Below are 16,628 nucleotides of genomic sequence, written 5' to 3'. Positions count from 1 at the left end.
ATTCATTTACTCATTTCTCTATTATTATCTACATATTTGTTTACACATATTGTTTACATATTTCCCTTTATAACTAGTGCTGTGATGACCTCTAATATATACTAATATTTTTCTGAATTTACAATTTCCTTAAGTTAGGTTTTTTAAAATGGAATTACCAGGTGAAAGTGTCAAAATATTCTTAAGTAGGGTACAAAGTTTTAGTTATATAAGATGAGTGAGTTCTGGAGATTTAATGTATAGCATAGTGATGATAGTTAACAATATTGTATTGTATACTTGAAATTTGCTAAGAGGACAGATCTTAAATTAAACCTTAACACACACACATGAACAAACACATGAAAACACAACAGTAACTAGGTAGAGGTAATGGATAAGTTATTTAGCTTGACTATGGTGATCTTTTCACAATGTATACATATATCAAAACATCAAGTTATATTCCTTAAACATATACAATTTTTATATGGCAAAGATATCTCAATTAAGTTGCTAAACAAAATGTGACCACCCACAGGAAAAAAGAACCATTTTAGTATCCTGATGTATACTGCAAATTATTTTCCAAAGGTGTTGACATGAATGACACTGCCCATTTCAGCACCCCTTTGACAATACGTAAGTAAAAAATCATTATTGACTTAACAGAGAATTATCTCATTACTTTTATTTAAAAAAAAATTATAACCAAGGAAAACAAACACTTCACTATATATTTATTAATTTGTATTTTCCTCTTTATGTTCTTTGCGTGTATCTCCAGGTAGGAGTAAAATATGTGGGAAGACAGAAGAGGTAGGAGTGGAAGTTTTAATGCTTTCCCTATCAATTCGATTATGCATTGTATATATCAAAAATGTTAACTCGTCATTTTTGCTTTAAGCTTTTTTCCCTCAGACTACTTGCTTGAATTACTTACATTTGGAAGATTTATTTACTGTTTCTCAACACACAAAATTTTCATTCTTAGATGTTTCCTTTATGACTTTTTCTATCATCCTCAAGCATAAAAGTTTCTCCATTCTCCATGTATTTGATATTTATGTCTTTACTTATCGATAAAATAGTTTGACTTTAAATCTCAACTATTAATCCAGCAGGAACTTGTGTAGGATTGTGGTGTGAGATTTCTAACTTCGAGATTGGCCCACATTGCACTGTGACCCATGACATTTGCCTTGCAGAGGCAGAGGGTGAATGTTAAAGTCACTGATGGCTTTCAGCCTCTCATCTATTTCCAGCATATCATTTCTCACACTTAATCACTTGCAAAAGAGCCATGTAACCATCCATCTAAAGGAGATCTCTAGGAGTGGTATGTTAGTCGACAAGTAAGATGAGAGAGAACGCATTTTGTATCTGAACAAATTAATTAAAATATTTTATACGATTCCTAGACAGATTTGAGGATGGGAAAACAAGAAAAATCTCTCCCTGTCTCCTTCTCCCTCTCTCTATCTCTCCCTCCACCCCTCACTGATTTCTATAATGTCAGCAAACTTACTTAATTGAGTAACTATACCAAAACCAACTGAACAGCTGGAGGCTACTCACTGAGGATCTCCACCCCTTAGTTTTACCCCTTTGCTTTACTGTGCTTCAAAGTGGAATTTTTTTTACAAATTGAGTTTGTGGCAACCCTGCGTCAAGCAAGTCTATCAGTGCCATTTTTCCAATAGTATTATTTTTTAATTAAGGTATGTACATTGTTTTTTTAAACACAATGCTATTGCATACTTAATAGACTACAGTATAGTGTAAACATAATTTTTATATGCACTGGAAAACCAAAAAATTTGTGACTCACTTTATTGTGATGCTCTAGAACCAAACCTGTAATATCTCCAAGGTATGCCTCTACTTTTAAGAAATTCTTGCATGTGGCATGAGCTCAATTCACATTCGTCTATTTCAGCCTTTAATGTTAATTACCAATGCCTCATATCATGATGTTTTCCCTCTAGGTGACAAAGTCATCCCCCTCTTTCCGCCTCAGTGTAGAGAATGCAATGCTTGTCGCGACCCAGATGGCAACCTTTGTATAAGGAGTGAGTAGGTTTCAGTCACTTTTCTCTAATGCCATTTAGTTGTTCCTGTGCTAATTTTTGAATTGAATTAATATGATCATTTGATGTATCAAATAGCGTTACTGGTCATGGAGTCCTGGCTGATGGCACCACCAGATTTACGTGCAGGGGCAAACCAGTCTAACACTTCATGAGCACTAGTACATTTACTGAGTACACGGTGGTGGATGAAACTTCCGTTGCTAAGATCAATGATGCAGCTCATTCTGAGAAAGTCTGTTGAATTGGATGTGGATTTTCCACTGGATATGGGACTGCTATTAAAACTGGCAAGGTAAGCAGCAGGGTGGGCTAGTTCCTTCTTTTTTATTTTTTAAATAATTTTTTTTGAAAAACTGAAGCTTTTGGGGAAAAACACTTTTGAAAACATCTCATGTACAGACTGTTTCTACACAATGCCAAATCAACTGGAAGAAAAAATTCAGATTCGAAATTTTATTTCTAAATAAGCGCTCCCATTTACAATTGCAACAAAAAGAATAAAATACCTAGGAATAAACCTACCTAAGGAGACAAAAGTCCTATATGCAGAAAATTATAAGACACTGATGAAAGAAATTAAAGATGGTACAAACAGATGGAAAGATATATCATGTTCTTGGATTGGAAGAATCAACATTGTGAAAATGACTATACTACCCAAAGTAATCTACAGATTCAATGCAATCCCTATCAAACTACCAATGGCATTTTTCACAGAACTAGTACAAAAAATTTCACAATATGTATGGAAACACAAAAGACCCTGAATAGCCAAAGCAATCTTGAGAAAGAATAACAGAGCTAGAGGAATCAGGCTCCCTGACTTCAGACTATACTACAAAGCTACAGTAATCAAGACAGTATAGTACTGGCACAAAAACAGAAATATAGATCAATGGAACAGGATAGAAAACCCAGAGATAAACCCATACACATATGGTCACCTTATCTTTGATAAAGGAGGCAAGAATATACAATGGAGAAAAGACAGCCTCTTCAATAAGTGGTGCTGGGAAAACTGGACAGCTACATGTAAAAGAATGAAATTAGAACACTCGCTAACACCTAACACAAAAGTAAACACAAAATGGATTAAAGACGTAAATGTAAGGCCAGACACTATCAAACTCTTAGAGGAAAACATAGGCAGAAAACTCTATGACATAAATCACAGGAAGATCCTTTTTGACCCACCTCCTAGAGAAATGGAAATAAAAACAAAAATAAACAAATGGGACCTAATGAAACTTAAAAGCTTTTGCACAGCAAAGGAAACCATAAACAAGATGAAAAGACAACCCTCAGAATGGGAGAAAATATTTGCAAATGAAGCAATGGACAAAGGATTAATCTCCAAAATATACAAGCAGCTCATGCAGCTCAATATACAAAAACCAAACAACCCAATCCAAAAATGGGCAGAAGAACTAAATTGACATTTCTCCAAAGAAGATATACAGATTGCCAACAAACACATGAAAGGATGCTCAACATCACTAATCATTAGAGAAATGCAAATCAAAACTACAATGAGGTATCACCTCACACCAGTAAGAATGGCCATCATCAAAATATCTACAAACAATAAATGCTGGAGAGGTTGTGGAGAAAAGGGAACCCTCTTGCACTGTTGGTGGGAATGTAAATTGATACAGCCACTGTGGAGAACAGTATGGAGGTTCCTTAAAAAACTAAAAACGGAACTACCATACGACCCAGCAATCCCACTACTGGGTATATACCCTTAGAAAATCATAATTCAAAAAAAGTCATGTACCACAACGTTTATTGCAGCTCTATTTACAATAGCCAGGACATGGAAGCAACCTAAGTGTCCATCGACAAATGAATAGGCAAAGAAGATGTGGCACATATATACAATGGACTATTACTCAGCCATAAAAAGAAACAAAATTGAGTTGTTTGTAGTGAGGTGGATGGACCTAGAGACTATCATACAATGTGAAGTAAGTCAGAAAGAGAAAAACAAATATCGTATGCTAACACATATATATGGAATCTAAAAAAACAAACAAAAAAATGGTTTTGAAGAACCTAGGGGCAGGACAGGAATAAAGACGCAGACGTAGAGAATGGACTTGAGGACACGAGGAGGGGGAAGGGTAAGCTGGGATGAAGTGAGAGAGTGGCATGAACATATATACACTACCAAACGTAAAATAGATAGCTAGTCGGAAGCAGCCGCATGGCACAAGGAGATCAGCTCGGTGCTTTGTGACCACCTAGAGGGATGGGATAGGGAGGGTGGGAGGGAGACGCAAGAGGGAGGAGATATGGGGATACATGTGTACGTATAGCTGATTCACTTTGTTATACAGCCGAAAGTAACACACAAAAATTATACTCCAATAAAGATGTTAAAAAGAATAAATAAAATAAAATTAATATTTTGTTTCACAAAATAAATATCAATGCTGGTTTGTTAGTTTATTAGGGCTGTTGTAGCAGAATACCATAGACTGGGGGGCTTAAACAAAACAAATTTATTGTCTCACATTCTGGAAACTAGAAGCCCGAGATCAAAGGGTCGGCAGGATTTGTTCCTTCTGAGGGCTGTGAGTGAAAGATCTGTTCCAGGCCTTTCTCCTTGGCTGTCTTCTCTCTATGTCTCTTCATATCACCTTCCTTCTATGCCAGTCTTTTTTGTCCAAATTTCCCCTTTTTAATAAGGACACCAATTATATTGGATTAGGGCCCACCTAATTACCTTATTTTAACTTGATTACCTCTGCAAAGACCCTATCTCCAAATAAGATCACATTCTGAGGTACTGGGGGTTAAGACTTTAACATATGAATTTGCAGGTTTGGGCGGGGGGACACAATTCAACCTATAATGGTTGGCATATAGTATGAAAACATGAATGCATTTTTTTTTTAAGATTTATTTTATTGATTAATTGATTGATTGATTGCTATGTTGGGTCTTCGTTTCTGTGCTAGGGCTTTCTCTAGTTGTGGCAAGCGGGGGCCACTCTTCATCGCGGTGCGCGGGCCTCTCACTATCGCGGCCTCTCTTGTTGCGGAGCACAGGCTCCAGACGCGCAGGCTCAGTAATTGTGGCTCACGGGCCTAGCTGCTCTGCGGCATGTGGGATCTTCCCAGACCAGGGCTTGAACCCGTGTCCCTTGCATTAGCAGGCAGATTCTCAACCACTGCGCCACCAGGGAAGCCCCCATGAATGCATTTTTAAGAGTGATTATTTGGATTCAATTTATGTCACTCTTAATGAATCAAAGAAGTAAGTAGAATAACACGCAGTTCATAAATAGTAAAACCATTCCCACAAGCAATCTCCATACTGTGGTGGTCTCATCCAACTCCGAAGTCTTAAAAATTAACTATATGTTAGTTGACTCCAAATTTATATCTCAAACTCTCTCTGAACCCCAAATTCTTTTGTCCAACTCCTTACCTGACCTCTCCCTTTGAAGGTCTCACAGGTATCTCAAACTGAATATGTATAAAACAGAATTCTTAATTTTCTTCCTCCCTACCGCCCAAACATATTTATGCTCACTCAAATTTCCTTCATCCTTGATCTTCCCTCTCCATTACCTTATATGTAATCCAGCAGCAAGTCCTGTTAATTTTACCTACAAGGTATATTTTAAATCTTTCCATTTTCTTCAACTCACTACCATCATCATATCTTGACAGATGCAATGGCCTCCCTTTTATAGTCTTCATTACTCCTCTTGACCATCTCCAATAATTCTCCATTTACAAGCCAGAGGAATTTTATAAAACATAAATTGGTCTGCATTACTTCTTTGCCAAAAATCCTTCAGTAGCTTCCATACTTGGAACAATCTCGTCTCCTCCACTATGATCCACTCACACTCACTCGCCTCTCTTGAGATCTGTAAGCCTGCTGAGCTGTTCCTACATGAAGACATTTACACAAGCAATTCTGATTGTCTGGAACACTCATCTACCGAGCCCTTGTGTAGGTGCTTCATTAACATTATTCTCAGATTAAAGATAACCCACTTGGGGCTTCCCTGGTGGCGCAGTGGTTGAGAATCTGCCTGCCAATGCAGGGGACACAAGTTCGAGCCCTGGTCTGGGAAGATCCCACATGCCGCGGAGCAGCTGGGCCCGTGAGCCACAATTGCTGAGCCTGCGCGTCTGGAGCCTGTGCTCCGCAACAAGAGAGGCCGCGATGATGAGAGGCCCGCGCACCACAATGAAGAGTGGTCCCCACTTGCCACAACTGGAGAGAGCCCTCGCACAGAAACGAAGACCCAACACAGCCAAAAATAAATAAATTAAATTAAATTAAAAAAAAAAAGATAACCCACTTGCTCAAAGAAGTTTTTTTTTTTTTCTATCTACTCCATCTAAGCAGGAACCTCTTTCCATTATTCAAGGCTACATGATTGCTTCATTAACAGTATGTGTCCCAAATCTCAAATTCTTATTATACCTTTAGTCTTCATTAGACCACAAGCTCCAAGAAGGTATGGACCAAGTCTCTATTCACTACAGTACTTAGCAAGGAGCCTGGACATAGTAATGACTTAATAAATAATAGTTGGAAAAAAAGAGATGTATGAATGAATAAGGAAAGGGATGTCCAAATATGTGGAAGAATAAAAAGGTGAGGAGCTTGTGGAAAATATACATATGGGCGTTGGAGCAGATTTATCCCAGACATAGGTTCAAGACAGGTCTGAGATCTATGAATGTATTACATTAGCATGCATGTACATGTCAATGACATATGTTAGTAACCACTTGCTTTTAAATTTCTTTGGAAAATCTTGGTGCTGGAACATTCCTCGCGACCTTCCACTAAGAATTTTCTACCAAGACAGAGGTGAGAGAAGGGACATTGGATATGGTTTTATGTTAGTATTCTAAGTTTTTTATTGTACTTGATATATTGGTACCATATTAGTACTTGACTAATATATTATTAACCAAGACATTCTCCACTTTTAGGTATAATTTTTTACTGGAAGCTATATCTTAAGGCAAATTACTTGAATGAACACATATTCTTGCCTTTGCCTATTTGAAAATAGGTCAAACTAACAGTATGAGGATGTGTTGGTGTCCCCCAAGACACTCTTTTGATTTGATGATTCACTAGAAGGATTTATAAAACTCAGAACAGTTATTATACTCATAGCTACAGTTTGTTACAGTGAAAGGATACAGATTAAAACCAGCAAAGGAAAAAGCCTCACAGGGTAGAGTCCAGGAGAGACCAGGTACAAGTTTCCAGTTGTCCTCTCCCAGTGGGGTCACATGGACAGAGCTTAATTCTCCCAGCAACAATGTGTGACAACACATATTAAGTGTTGCCAACCAGGGAAGCTCACCCAAGTCTGGTGTTTAGGGTTTCTATTGTGGGAACAGTCATGTAGGCACACAGCACACACAGGACTGACCTCAGCTACTCAGACTCCAGTAGCATCAGGAGTTAAGCTGATGGATCAAAGCCCCAGACATATGAAAACAGGGATTCACCGTAAGTCACACTGTTAGCATAAACTATCTGGAGTAGCCCAATGTCTCAGATGTACAAAGACACTCTTAGTGGACAGGATATTCCAAGGACTCAAAAATTATCTCCCAAGAGCTGGTTAAGGTCCTAAAGCTCTTTGGAATAGTGAAATTTAAGTATTTATTAAAGATCATGAAGGGGATCAGAAGAGTAAAGAAAAATAATACTGAAAAGTGGAAGCTTACTATATTTTAAAATACAAAATAATAAAATATTATTTAAAATAATAAAAATTTTTAAGTGACCTAAAATTGACACTCTTATTTTAGACTATAACTTTCTTTTATAATAATGATATGGATAATTCACTATAGATATTAATCTCCAGTTCCCATTCTGTAGAACAAGAAGGTTGGGAAGGAAGAGAAGTTTCTTTTGTTTTTGTTTTTGTTTTTCAGGTGGGGGGACATCTGAAGTTAGCAAGAGACTGGGGCCATGATCCACTTAAAGGCTTAGAGTCAGGGTGACAGGAAGGTCAAAAATTACAACTTTCCAGATGGGTGATGGAGTCCTAGGGAGAAGTCTTTAGAGGCACAGTTCCCAGGTGGTCAGAAATATCACACTTCAGGGCCACCACAGCCTAAGGCTTGCTAGAGATTAAATAAGGAAGGCTGAAAGAGGTCCCAGAAGACAGTGCTAGAATCATAAAATTCTAGATTTAGAATTCAACCATCAACAAAAAATTTCATCTCAGATCTAGATAAAAAAGCTAGCAGATAAACTAGTAGAAAAGGTAGAGAACGCCCAGTTTCGTTTCTGGCATAAAATGCTGACCACAAAGAATCCATCAATAAAGTTTGCTGCATAAATGAGTGAATGACTGAATGATACTTGAGAGAATGGCCACACTAACTTCAGAGCTCCAAATTCAGGAAATGAACTGAGGGGTTAGGATGCCGTAGCTGAAACTACAGCACCTCTGTACCCACTTAAATATCTGCTTATAAATTCAGACATTTCAAAACACATGCATACATAGACCTCCACACACAGGCTATTTCTTCAGGTAATTCCTGAAAAGGAGGACAAAACTGGAGAATCAGGACATCTGACAACACACCCTGCTCATACATAAGCCTTTGCATGTTAAAAAGAAAACGAAAAAAAAAAAAAAAAAAGGAAGGAAGAAAGGGAAGAAGGGAGGGAGGAGAAAAAAGAAAGGAAAAGAAGACAAAAATGATCACAATAAGTTCCATACCCTTTTCGTGGGTTTCCTGGTTTTCAGGTCTCCCTGATCCCTGCTATGAAACAGGATTAGGACTCTACTAGCAGGAAAATGACTTTTGACTAGAACCTTCTTTAACATAGCACAGTACAGGATAAAAATCCCCCAATTGATTTAACTACATTTCCTTCCTGGAGCTACAGATGGATCATCTAATTGCAACATGGAAATTCAACTTCAATGAAAAAACAATTTATTTACAAATGACTCTGGGTTATGGTTATTAAGAAAATGCTAGTTATACCAAATCTAAAACAGATTTAGCATGGTTTTGTGGAGAAGAGTAATAGAGATCCAAGTGCTTATTTAATCCTGTTATGAGGTTAGATGAGGTTATGGGTGGTGTCCAAGAAGGCTGCAAAAGCTCCCACAACAAAGGCCTGAATGATGTAACTTTTTATCAAAGGTTTCCATTTATCTGCAAAATATTGATTTTGTTCCTTTTCTGTTCTCATTCTGCTGTTTCTAGCTCTCTTTGTGGCATTCTCACAAGAACAAGTCATCCAGTCCTAATAACTCATCATAGTGATCTTCTGAATTTTGTGTTCTAATATTGGAGATACTTTGCAGGTTCCACATTTTAACCCTAGGTCTAACATTACAGGAACTTGTCTCTCCACAGGTCACCCGTGGTTCGACTTGTGTGGCCTTTGGCCTGGGAAGAGTTGGCCTTTTGGTCATCATGGGCTGTAAGTCAGCTGGTGCATCCAGGATCATTGGGATTGACCTCAACAAAGACAAATTTGAAAAGGCCATGGCTGTCAGAGCCACTGAGTGCATCAGCCCCAAGGACTCCACCAAGCCCATCAGTGAGGTGCTGTCAGAAATGACAGGCGAGGCTTCCCTGGTGGCGCAGTGGTTAAGAATCACCTGTCAATGCAGGGGACACGGGTTTGAGCCCTGGTCCGGGAAGATCCCACATGTGACGGAGCAACTAAGTCCGTGCATCACAACTACTGAGCCCGTGAGCCACAACTACTGAGCCAGTGCACCTAGAGCCCATGCTCCACAACAAGAGAAGCCACCGCAATGAGAAGCCCGTGCACTGCAATGAAGAGTAGCCCCCACTCATCACAACTAGAGAAAGCCTGCATGCAGCAACGAAGACCCAAAGCAGCCAAAACTAAATAAATAAAATTAATTTATTTAAAAGAAGAAAAGAAAAGAAATGATAGGCGACACTGTGGGCTACAGTTTTGAAGTTACTGGGCATCTTGAACCTATGGTGAGAGCCAAGATTAGAGGAGCCACACAATACCCAATCTACCTTGATCGCACAGGGTAAACTCATTTTCCACAGCTTTACTGAAAGCGACTACCCGTTAAGCAAAATACCTGGTAATCATGAAGCACTTGTGCCTAAGAAGTCAAGCAAAACTTATGTGCAGGTCTGCTTGACCAAAGTATCATATCATACCACTCTCATGTGATCAGACTGCCAGGGAGGGAGTCAACCATCTAGGCAAATTGTTTAAGTGTTAATCTACTTTTATGTATGGCTTTTTTGGCAAAAGTGATTCCATCTCTTGAACGTTAGCAAGTCAAACAGCACAAAGTGACTCTCTGGAGACAGAGAAGGAGGAGATTCAGGGGTGAAAGGAACTATTCCAAATTTGGCAGTCTCTTCCCTCAAAACCACGATGTAGCCAACTTCTCACTCTATACCTGAGTTTGCTTTCTCCTTTCTGAATTCTCTTAAAATAGGAGCCTTCAACTTTTTAAAATATGCCTCCCTTGTGGCAGTCAGTAGCACCAGACTTCCATTTAAATCTGAGAAACAGGTCAGATCTCCTGGATTGGAAAGCCCCAGCCTGGGATAAGGTAGGGAGGAAGACTTGGAAATATGGGACAAAGTCAATTCTGCTCACAATTGAGTAAGAGACTAAATTCGCTCTAATACTTTTGGTACTTTAGGAATAAGTAGTCTTTAATTTACCACTGTTTTCATTCCCCTTCCCTAGTGTCACTTAGAATTATTCCATAGCAACAAATACCATGTTTACACAGCCAATATGCAATACTGGATATTGCTATGGCCTACTGATTTCCAGATGATACTTTAATGAACATTAGTCTCTGAAAAATGCCAACATCTATTGCTACAACCAACCAAGTATTCAAAAAACTATTAATGAATGACTGGATGGGTGGATGACCAGAAAATGTGGGGTTAGTCTCAGAAATGTAAGCAAGAAAGGGATTCCTTTGTCCCACATTTTAGCATTTGATTTAATTTTCATACTAAACTTTAAAAAAAGTAGATTAATTGATTCAGTATAGGTAATTTGATTTAGTTCAGCTCAAATGGCTTTCCAAACCTTATCTGAAGTGGTGATATTGGTCTGAAAATATAGGAATTTCCCCCTGCATTTTGGTCCATGGTAAACTGAAAATGCCATGAACACTGACCACATTAATTTCTACTTTCTGCCTTAAAGGACAAATGTATGAACGAGTTTAATTCATGACTAAAATTGTGTTGAGAGTGTTTTAAAACAAGCAGAGGGACTCCCCTGGTGGCGCAGTGCTTAAGAATCCGCCTGCCAATGCAGGGGACACGGGTTTGAGCCCTGGTCTGGGAAGATCCCACATGTGACGGAGTAACTAAGCCCGTGCACCACAACTACTGAGTCAGTGCACCTAGAGCCCGTGCTCCGCAAAAGAGAAGCCACTGCAATGAGAAGCCCGCGCACCACAACGAAGAGTAGCCCCCACTCGCCACAACTAGAGAAAGCCCGCGTGCAGCAACGAAGACCCAACACAGCCAAAAATAAATAAATAAATAAATAAATAAATAAATAAATAAATAAATAAATAAATAAAAGGAACGTTAAAAAAAAAGCAAGCAGAAAGAAAAAGGCATGTGGGCCTAATTTCACTTCATGACTTGGAAACAAAACCAACTACTGGAACTGCAATAGTATGTAGGGCATTTCTGAGCCCATGACATATTATGAGACATGAGAAACAAACAGTCTCCTTCATTCTAAACTCAGATCGATGCCCTTGCATCCTGCAACATGAACTATGGGGTCAGCGTGGTGGTAGAGGCTCCTATATCAGCCAAGATGCTCACCTATGACCCAAGGCTGCTCTTCCGTGGACGCACATGGAAAGGATGCATTTTTGGAGGTAAGAATGGCAGAGCCTTATTTGTTTACTGTCAGTCTCTCTGCACTAAATGAGAGGATTCTCATGCTTCCTGAGAGCAGGGACTGGGTATGTTATACCTCTACCCTATTCCCAGCCCTGGAAACAGTGCCTGGTCCTTAGCATATTCCCAAAAGATATTTGGTGAATAACTGAATTTTACTTCTAATTCCTGGGTAATCCATAATCTCCCCACATCACACAAATAGTCAAAGTGAGGAGGCTCAACTTGTACCTCTTGTGTATTTCTCAGTTCAAGTCTTATTTCCCTGAAGGAGCCCTCTCTAAAGAATCTCATCTGTACCAACCAGCCTCTCATTTTTTGTGCACCCGGTACTGTGGAAAGAGAACAAGGCTTGGCCTCACATTGACCGTTGTCTGTATCTTTGGTGACCTCGACAAGGGCTGTACTAGCCAAGTGCTGAGTGGGCTCAAGAAAAAATGGGAGAAGAGGAAGTGGAGCAGTGAACTGTAAAGTGGTTTCTCTGTAAAAGGAGCAGAGACATGGAGTAGCTAGAAGTTGTGGGGGCAATAGAGGTTCCTCATGGGGTTTTTGCCTTTGTTTCTTAAGATGGGAGAAATACAGCTCATTTGTGTGTTGTTAAGGATAGTCCCGTATGGGGAAAAGGTAATAACGCAAGAGAGAGAAGGAACAAATATAATAACACATAAAGATCATTCAGTAAAGTCTAAAGAGAACATGTATGCTTACTTACAGGTTGGGAAAGCAGAGATGATGTTCCAAAACTAGTGAGTGATTTCCTGGAAAAGAAATTTGACCTGGACCAATTGATAACCCATGTTTTCCCTTTTAAACAAATCAATGAAGGCTTTGAACTGCTCTACTCACATCAAAGGTTATCTGTTTTTTATGGTTCTCTTGTCTCCTCCCCATAGGTCACTTTTTAAATTTAGTATTTATAAATGCATCTGTTTCCTTCATATTTTATTTCTGATTATTTTATGTAGCAAGATTGATATAGCTGATTACTTCTTCTTCATAGACTTATTATGTCATCGTCTTATATTAACCAATTTTTAAAAAAACTTCTGGACTTCATTATTTTGTACTAGATTGATTTCATCTTGGCTATTTTTATTTCAGCACAAAGCTGCTCACTTCTTCAAGTAATGCCACAAAATTTCCTTACTTTACAGTTTTCAAAGTGCTTTTTAAAATGTGTTTTCTTCCGATCCTTGAAGGTTAGGTTTTGTTTGCTTATTTGTTTGTTTTTTAACTTTTGACCTCCTTCATCTATTTCTCCCACCCAGTACTCCTGCTTCTGGCAACCACCAATCTGTTCTCTGTATCTGTGAAGTTGTTGCTTTAGATTCCACATACAAATAAGATCATACAGTATTTGTCATTCTCTGACTGACTTATTTCACTTAGCATAATGCCCTTGAGGTCCATCCATGTTGTTGCAAATGGCAAAATTTCATTCATTTTATGGCTAAATATTCCATTATACACACACACACACACACACACACACACACACACCCCACATTTTCTTTATTCATTCATTCATCCATGGACACAGGTTGTTTCCATATCTTGGCTATTGTAAACAGTGCTGCAGTGAGCATGGGGGTGCATATATCTTTTCAAGTTAGTGTTTTTGGGTTCTTCAGATAAATACCCAGAAGTGGAATTGCTGGGCCACAGAGTAGCTCTATTTTAATTTTTTTGAGAAACCTCCATACTATTTTCTATAGTGGCTGCACCAATTTACATTCCCACCAACAGTGCATGAGGATTCCCTTTATCCACATCCTCGCCAACACATGTTATTTATCTTCTTGATGGCAGCCCTCCTAACAGGTGTGAAGTGATATCTCATTGTGTTTTGATTTGCATTTCCCTGATGATTAATGATGTTGAGCATCTTTTCATGTGTCTCTTGGCCATTTGGACGTCTTCTTTGGAAAAATGTCTATTCCGACATACACCTTTACTTAGTCAAGCAATATTAATAGCTTAATATGGTCACTTTGAAAAATAGTTACTAGCTATTATCCAAAGAAACATAAATTCTACTCTTAGGAATTTTGTTTCAAATATTACCTTAAGGCAGTGGCTTCTAAATTGACATTTATAAACCTAAGCTCTTCAATTTCCATCGACTTCCACACAGCTCCACTCGAATGTCCCACTTGCATCAACTTCACTCAAAATAATGCTTCCACCAATACATCTTATCTCAGCAAATAATGCCACTTATTCTGCTTTTACAGACTAGAAGCCAGAGCATCACGTTTGACTCCTTCTTCACTCTTGCTTACAACATGCAAACTGATGCTAAGCTCTGATAGTGCACGGTCCAGTTTTTCCTCCAGGATCCTCCCTCTCATTGCCCATGATTGTTACCTTAGTTCAGTCCAGTAATCTCTCACCTGGACATGTTAACACAGTAGCACGATAATATGTCTCCTGCCTTCCGTATTTTACCATATTAGCCAGGCTTCACTAAGCTGCTAAAACTCAAGTGGCCCCCAAATATCAATGCCTTAGCATGGTTTTGAAAGCCTTTACTATTGGACCACAACCTACTTTATTAGTATACCCAGTTATTCAACAACTGAGAATTTAGCACCCACTCTATCACAGCCTGTGTGCTAGGCTCTGGGGATAAAGTAAGGGAGCAGGGCTCACCTACTTTTCTCCTTGGCACCCAGAAGTCTAAGCACACTGGACTATCCTTCCTATTCACACCTTCCTAGCATATTCATGCTTTCCCTTCAGCAAGGAAACCCCTTTCCTCTTGTCAGCCTTTGCAATTGTACAGATGCTTCAAGAATCAGCTCAGATACCCATATTCATATACTCATATACCGATTCATTTTCTTTCTGGTTGGGATCTCAGGCCCAGAAGGATTTCCAGTAACAGAATTTACCTCAAGTTTCCTAAACGAGGCAGAAAGGACAATTGCATAAAATGTTCTTGTTTGGAACGTATGGAAACAAATCACTAAAAACCATCATTTTACACTTCAGCATTCGAACTGTCCTGACATTTTGAGATTCTAAGTTACAGAAGGTCTGTGTCACGTGATGGTGACCTGGGCTTCCCTTTTCACATTTCCTCTGCTGTGACCATGGATCTGTTTCATAAATACAAGCAGAAGTACAAGATTTGATGAAGATATATAATCTTTATGAAATAAAGATTTAGTGTCTTATGAGGACCTGGGAATCAGCAGGGCGTTTAGGTCAACAATATTAAAATTTTTAATTTACATGTTCTAAAGCCATAATTATATATTTTGAGATATATATGTGCGTATACAAACACCCACACACAAACACACACTTGGATTTTTACGTTGGAATAGAGATTTTTAAAAAAGACTTTTACCCAGCTGCCACCACTTAGAGCAGATTTAGCATATAAAGATATGGTATGTGTATTTCCTACAGTAATAGTAATTTTATGGATAGTCTTTAACACATTGTAACCTTTCTTTTTGGATGTAAATGTAAATATTTTTAAAAAGCACTTGTTACAAATTAACTTGAAGTAGGTTTTGAAATCAGCTTATTGCATGGTGCAAGTTACTTGATTAGTTTAGAAAAGAAATAGTGAAATATAAGGGAGGGGCACACTTTAAATGATTAACTTTAAGAATCATTTTATAACTAGATGAAACTGAAAAGCATCCTATAAGGGGTCATGAGGCTATTTGCCAGCATACATTAACATTTCAGAAAATGTCTTTTTGCAATACTACTTAAATATAAAAGTGCAGCTAGAATCATACTGTAATATATATACTAATGTTCAGTTCAATAAAGTAGAATTATAAATCCCTAAGTCCCACTTTACTTAGTAATGACTCATTTAACCAAAAAATGTTTTCAATTTGGTACGACTGCACTGGCATATCTAGCTATATCTATATATATGATATACTTAAAATTCTTAATAAAATTTAAATGTTTTATAAAATGTTTTGTGGTGATATATTTTGTTTGAAGAGGGCAGTTTTATATGTTATAAAGCTTTTATTGACGAAAGTAAAGTATTAAGGCACCTGGAAAACATACAAAATATTTTATAAGAAAAATAAGTAAGGTGGGCATAGCAGAAATAGGAGGTTTCAATATAAGGTTGTCATATAACTTGGACAGTCCTGCCTTGGGAGATTGCAAAAGGTCCAGGTAATTATGAGTCACTTTTACACAATGAATATTTCCCAATGAAAAGTGGCTTGAACTCAAGGGGTAAAAGGTCTCTTTACCAGTTTTTTGGTCTGCTTAATCTAGGTTTAAAAAACAAAGCAAAACAAAAAACAGGAGAAATATCTAAAAACTATATGAAATCCCTTCATCAAACTGTTTAGGAATGGCAATTCTCAAAGCACTTATAAATAGTCACAGTTTATTAGAAAAAAAAATATATGCATATACACACGTGCACACACACACACACACACACACACACACACACACACACACACAAATCTCCACCTGAGCATCATTCAGAGACATTTCCCTCATCCATTAGCAACATCTATAGTTAGGACCCTATGACCTAATTAATGAAGGAAAACTGACCCCCCCCAAAAGCATTTTTAATCCATATGTAAAATGGATTAATGTTTATGTACCTTATCTCAAATTTTGAAAAAACTTATTACATAAG

The 16,628-nt window shown here is 38.1% G+C and overlaps 1 protein-coding gene across 1 annotated transcript; it reads left to right on the top strand.

Annotated features, from left to right (window-relative positions):
* Positions 1-2,205: 2,205 nt before the first annotated feature.
* Positions 2,206-15,851, top strand: LOC102999108 (all-trans-retinol dehydrogenase [NAD(+)] ADH7-like). Its single transcript, XM_028167003.2, is given in 5 exon segments — positions 2,206-2,364; positions 9,455-9,665; positions 10,008-10,057; positions 11,829-11,964; positions 12,701-15,851. Coding segments are annotated over 5 exon segments (720 nt in total). The 5' UTR covers positions 2,206-2,220; the 3' UTR covers positions 12,880-15,851.
* Positions 15,852-16,628: the final 777 nt, after the last annotated feature.

Source organism: Balaenoptera acutorostrata, chromosome 5 (assembly GCF_949987535.1).
Source record: "Balaenoptera acutorostrata chromosome 5, mBalAcu1.1, whole genome shotgun sequence".
NCBI lineage: Eukaryota > Metazoa > Chordata > Mammalia > Artiodactyla > Balaenopteridae > Balaenoptera > Balaenoptera acutorostrata.
Note: the sequence above shows the minus strand (reverse complement) of the source record. Positions and strands in the feature narration are given on the sequence as shown.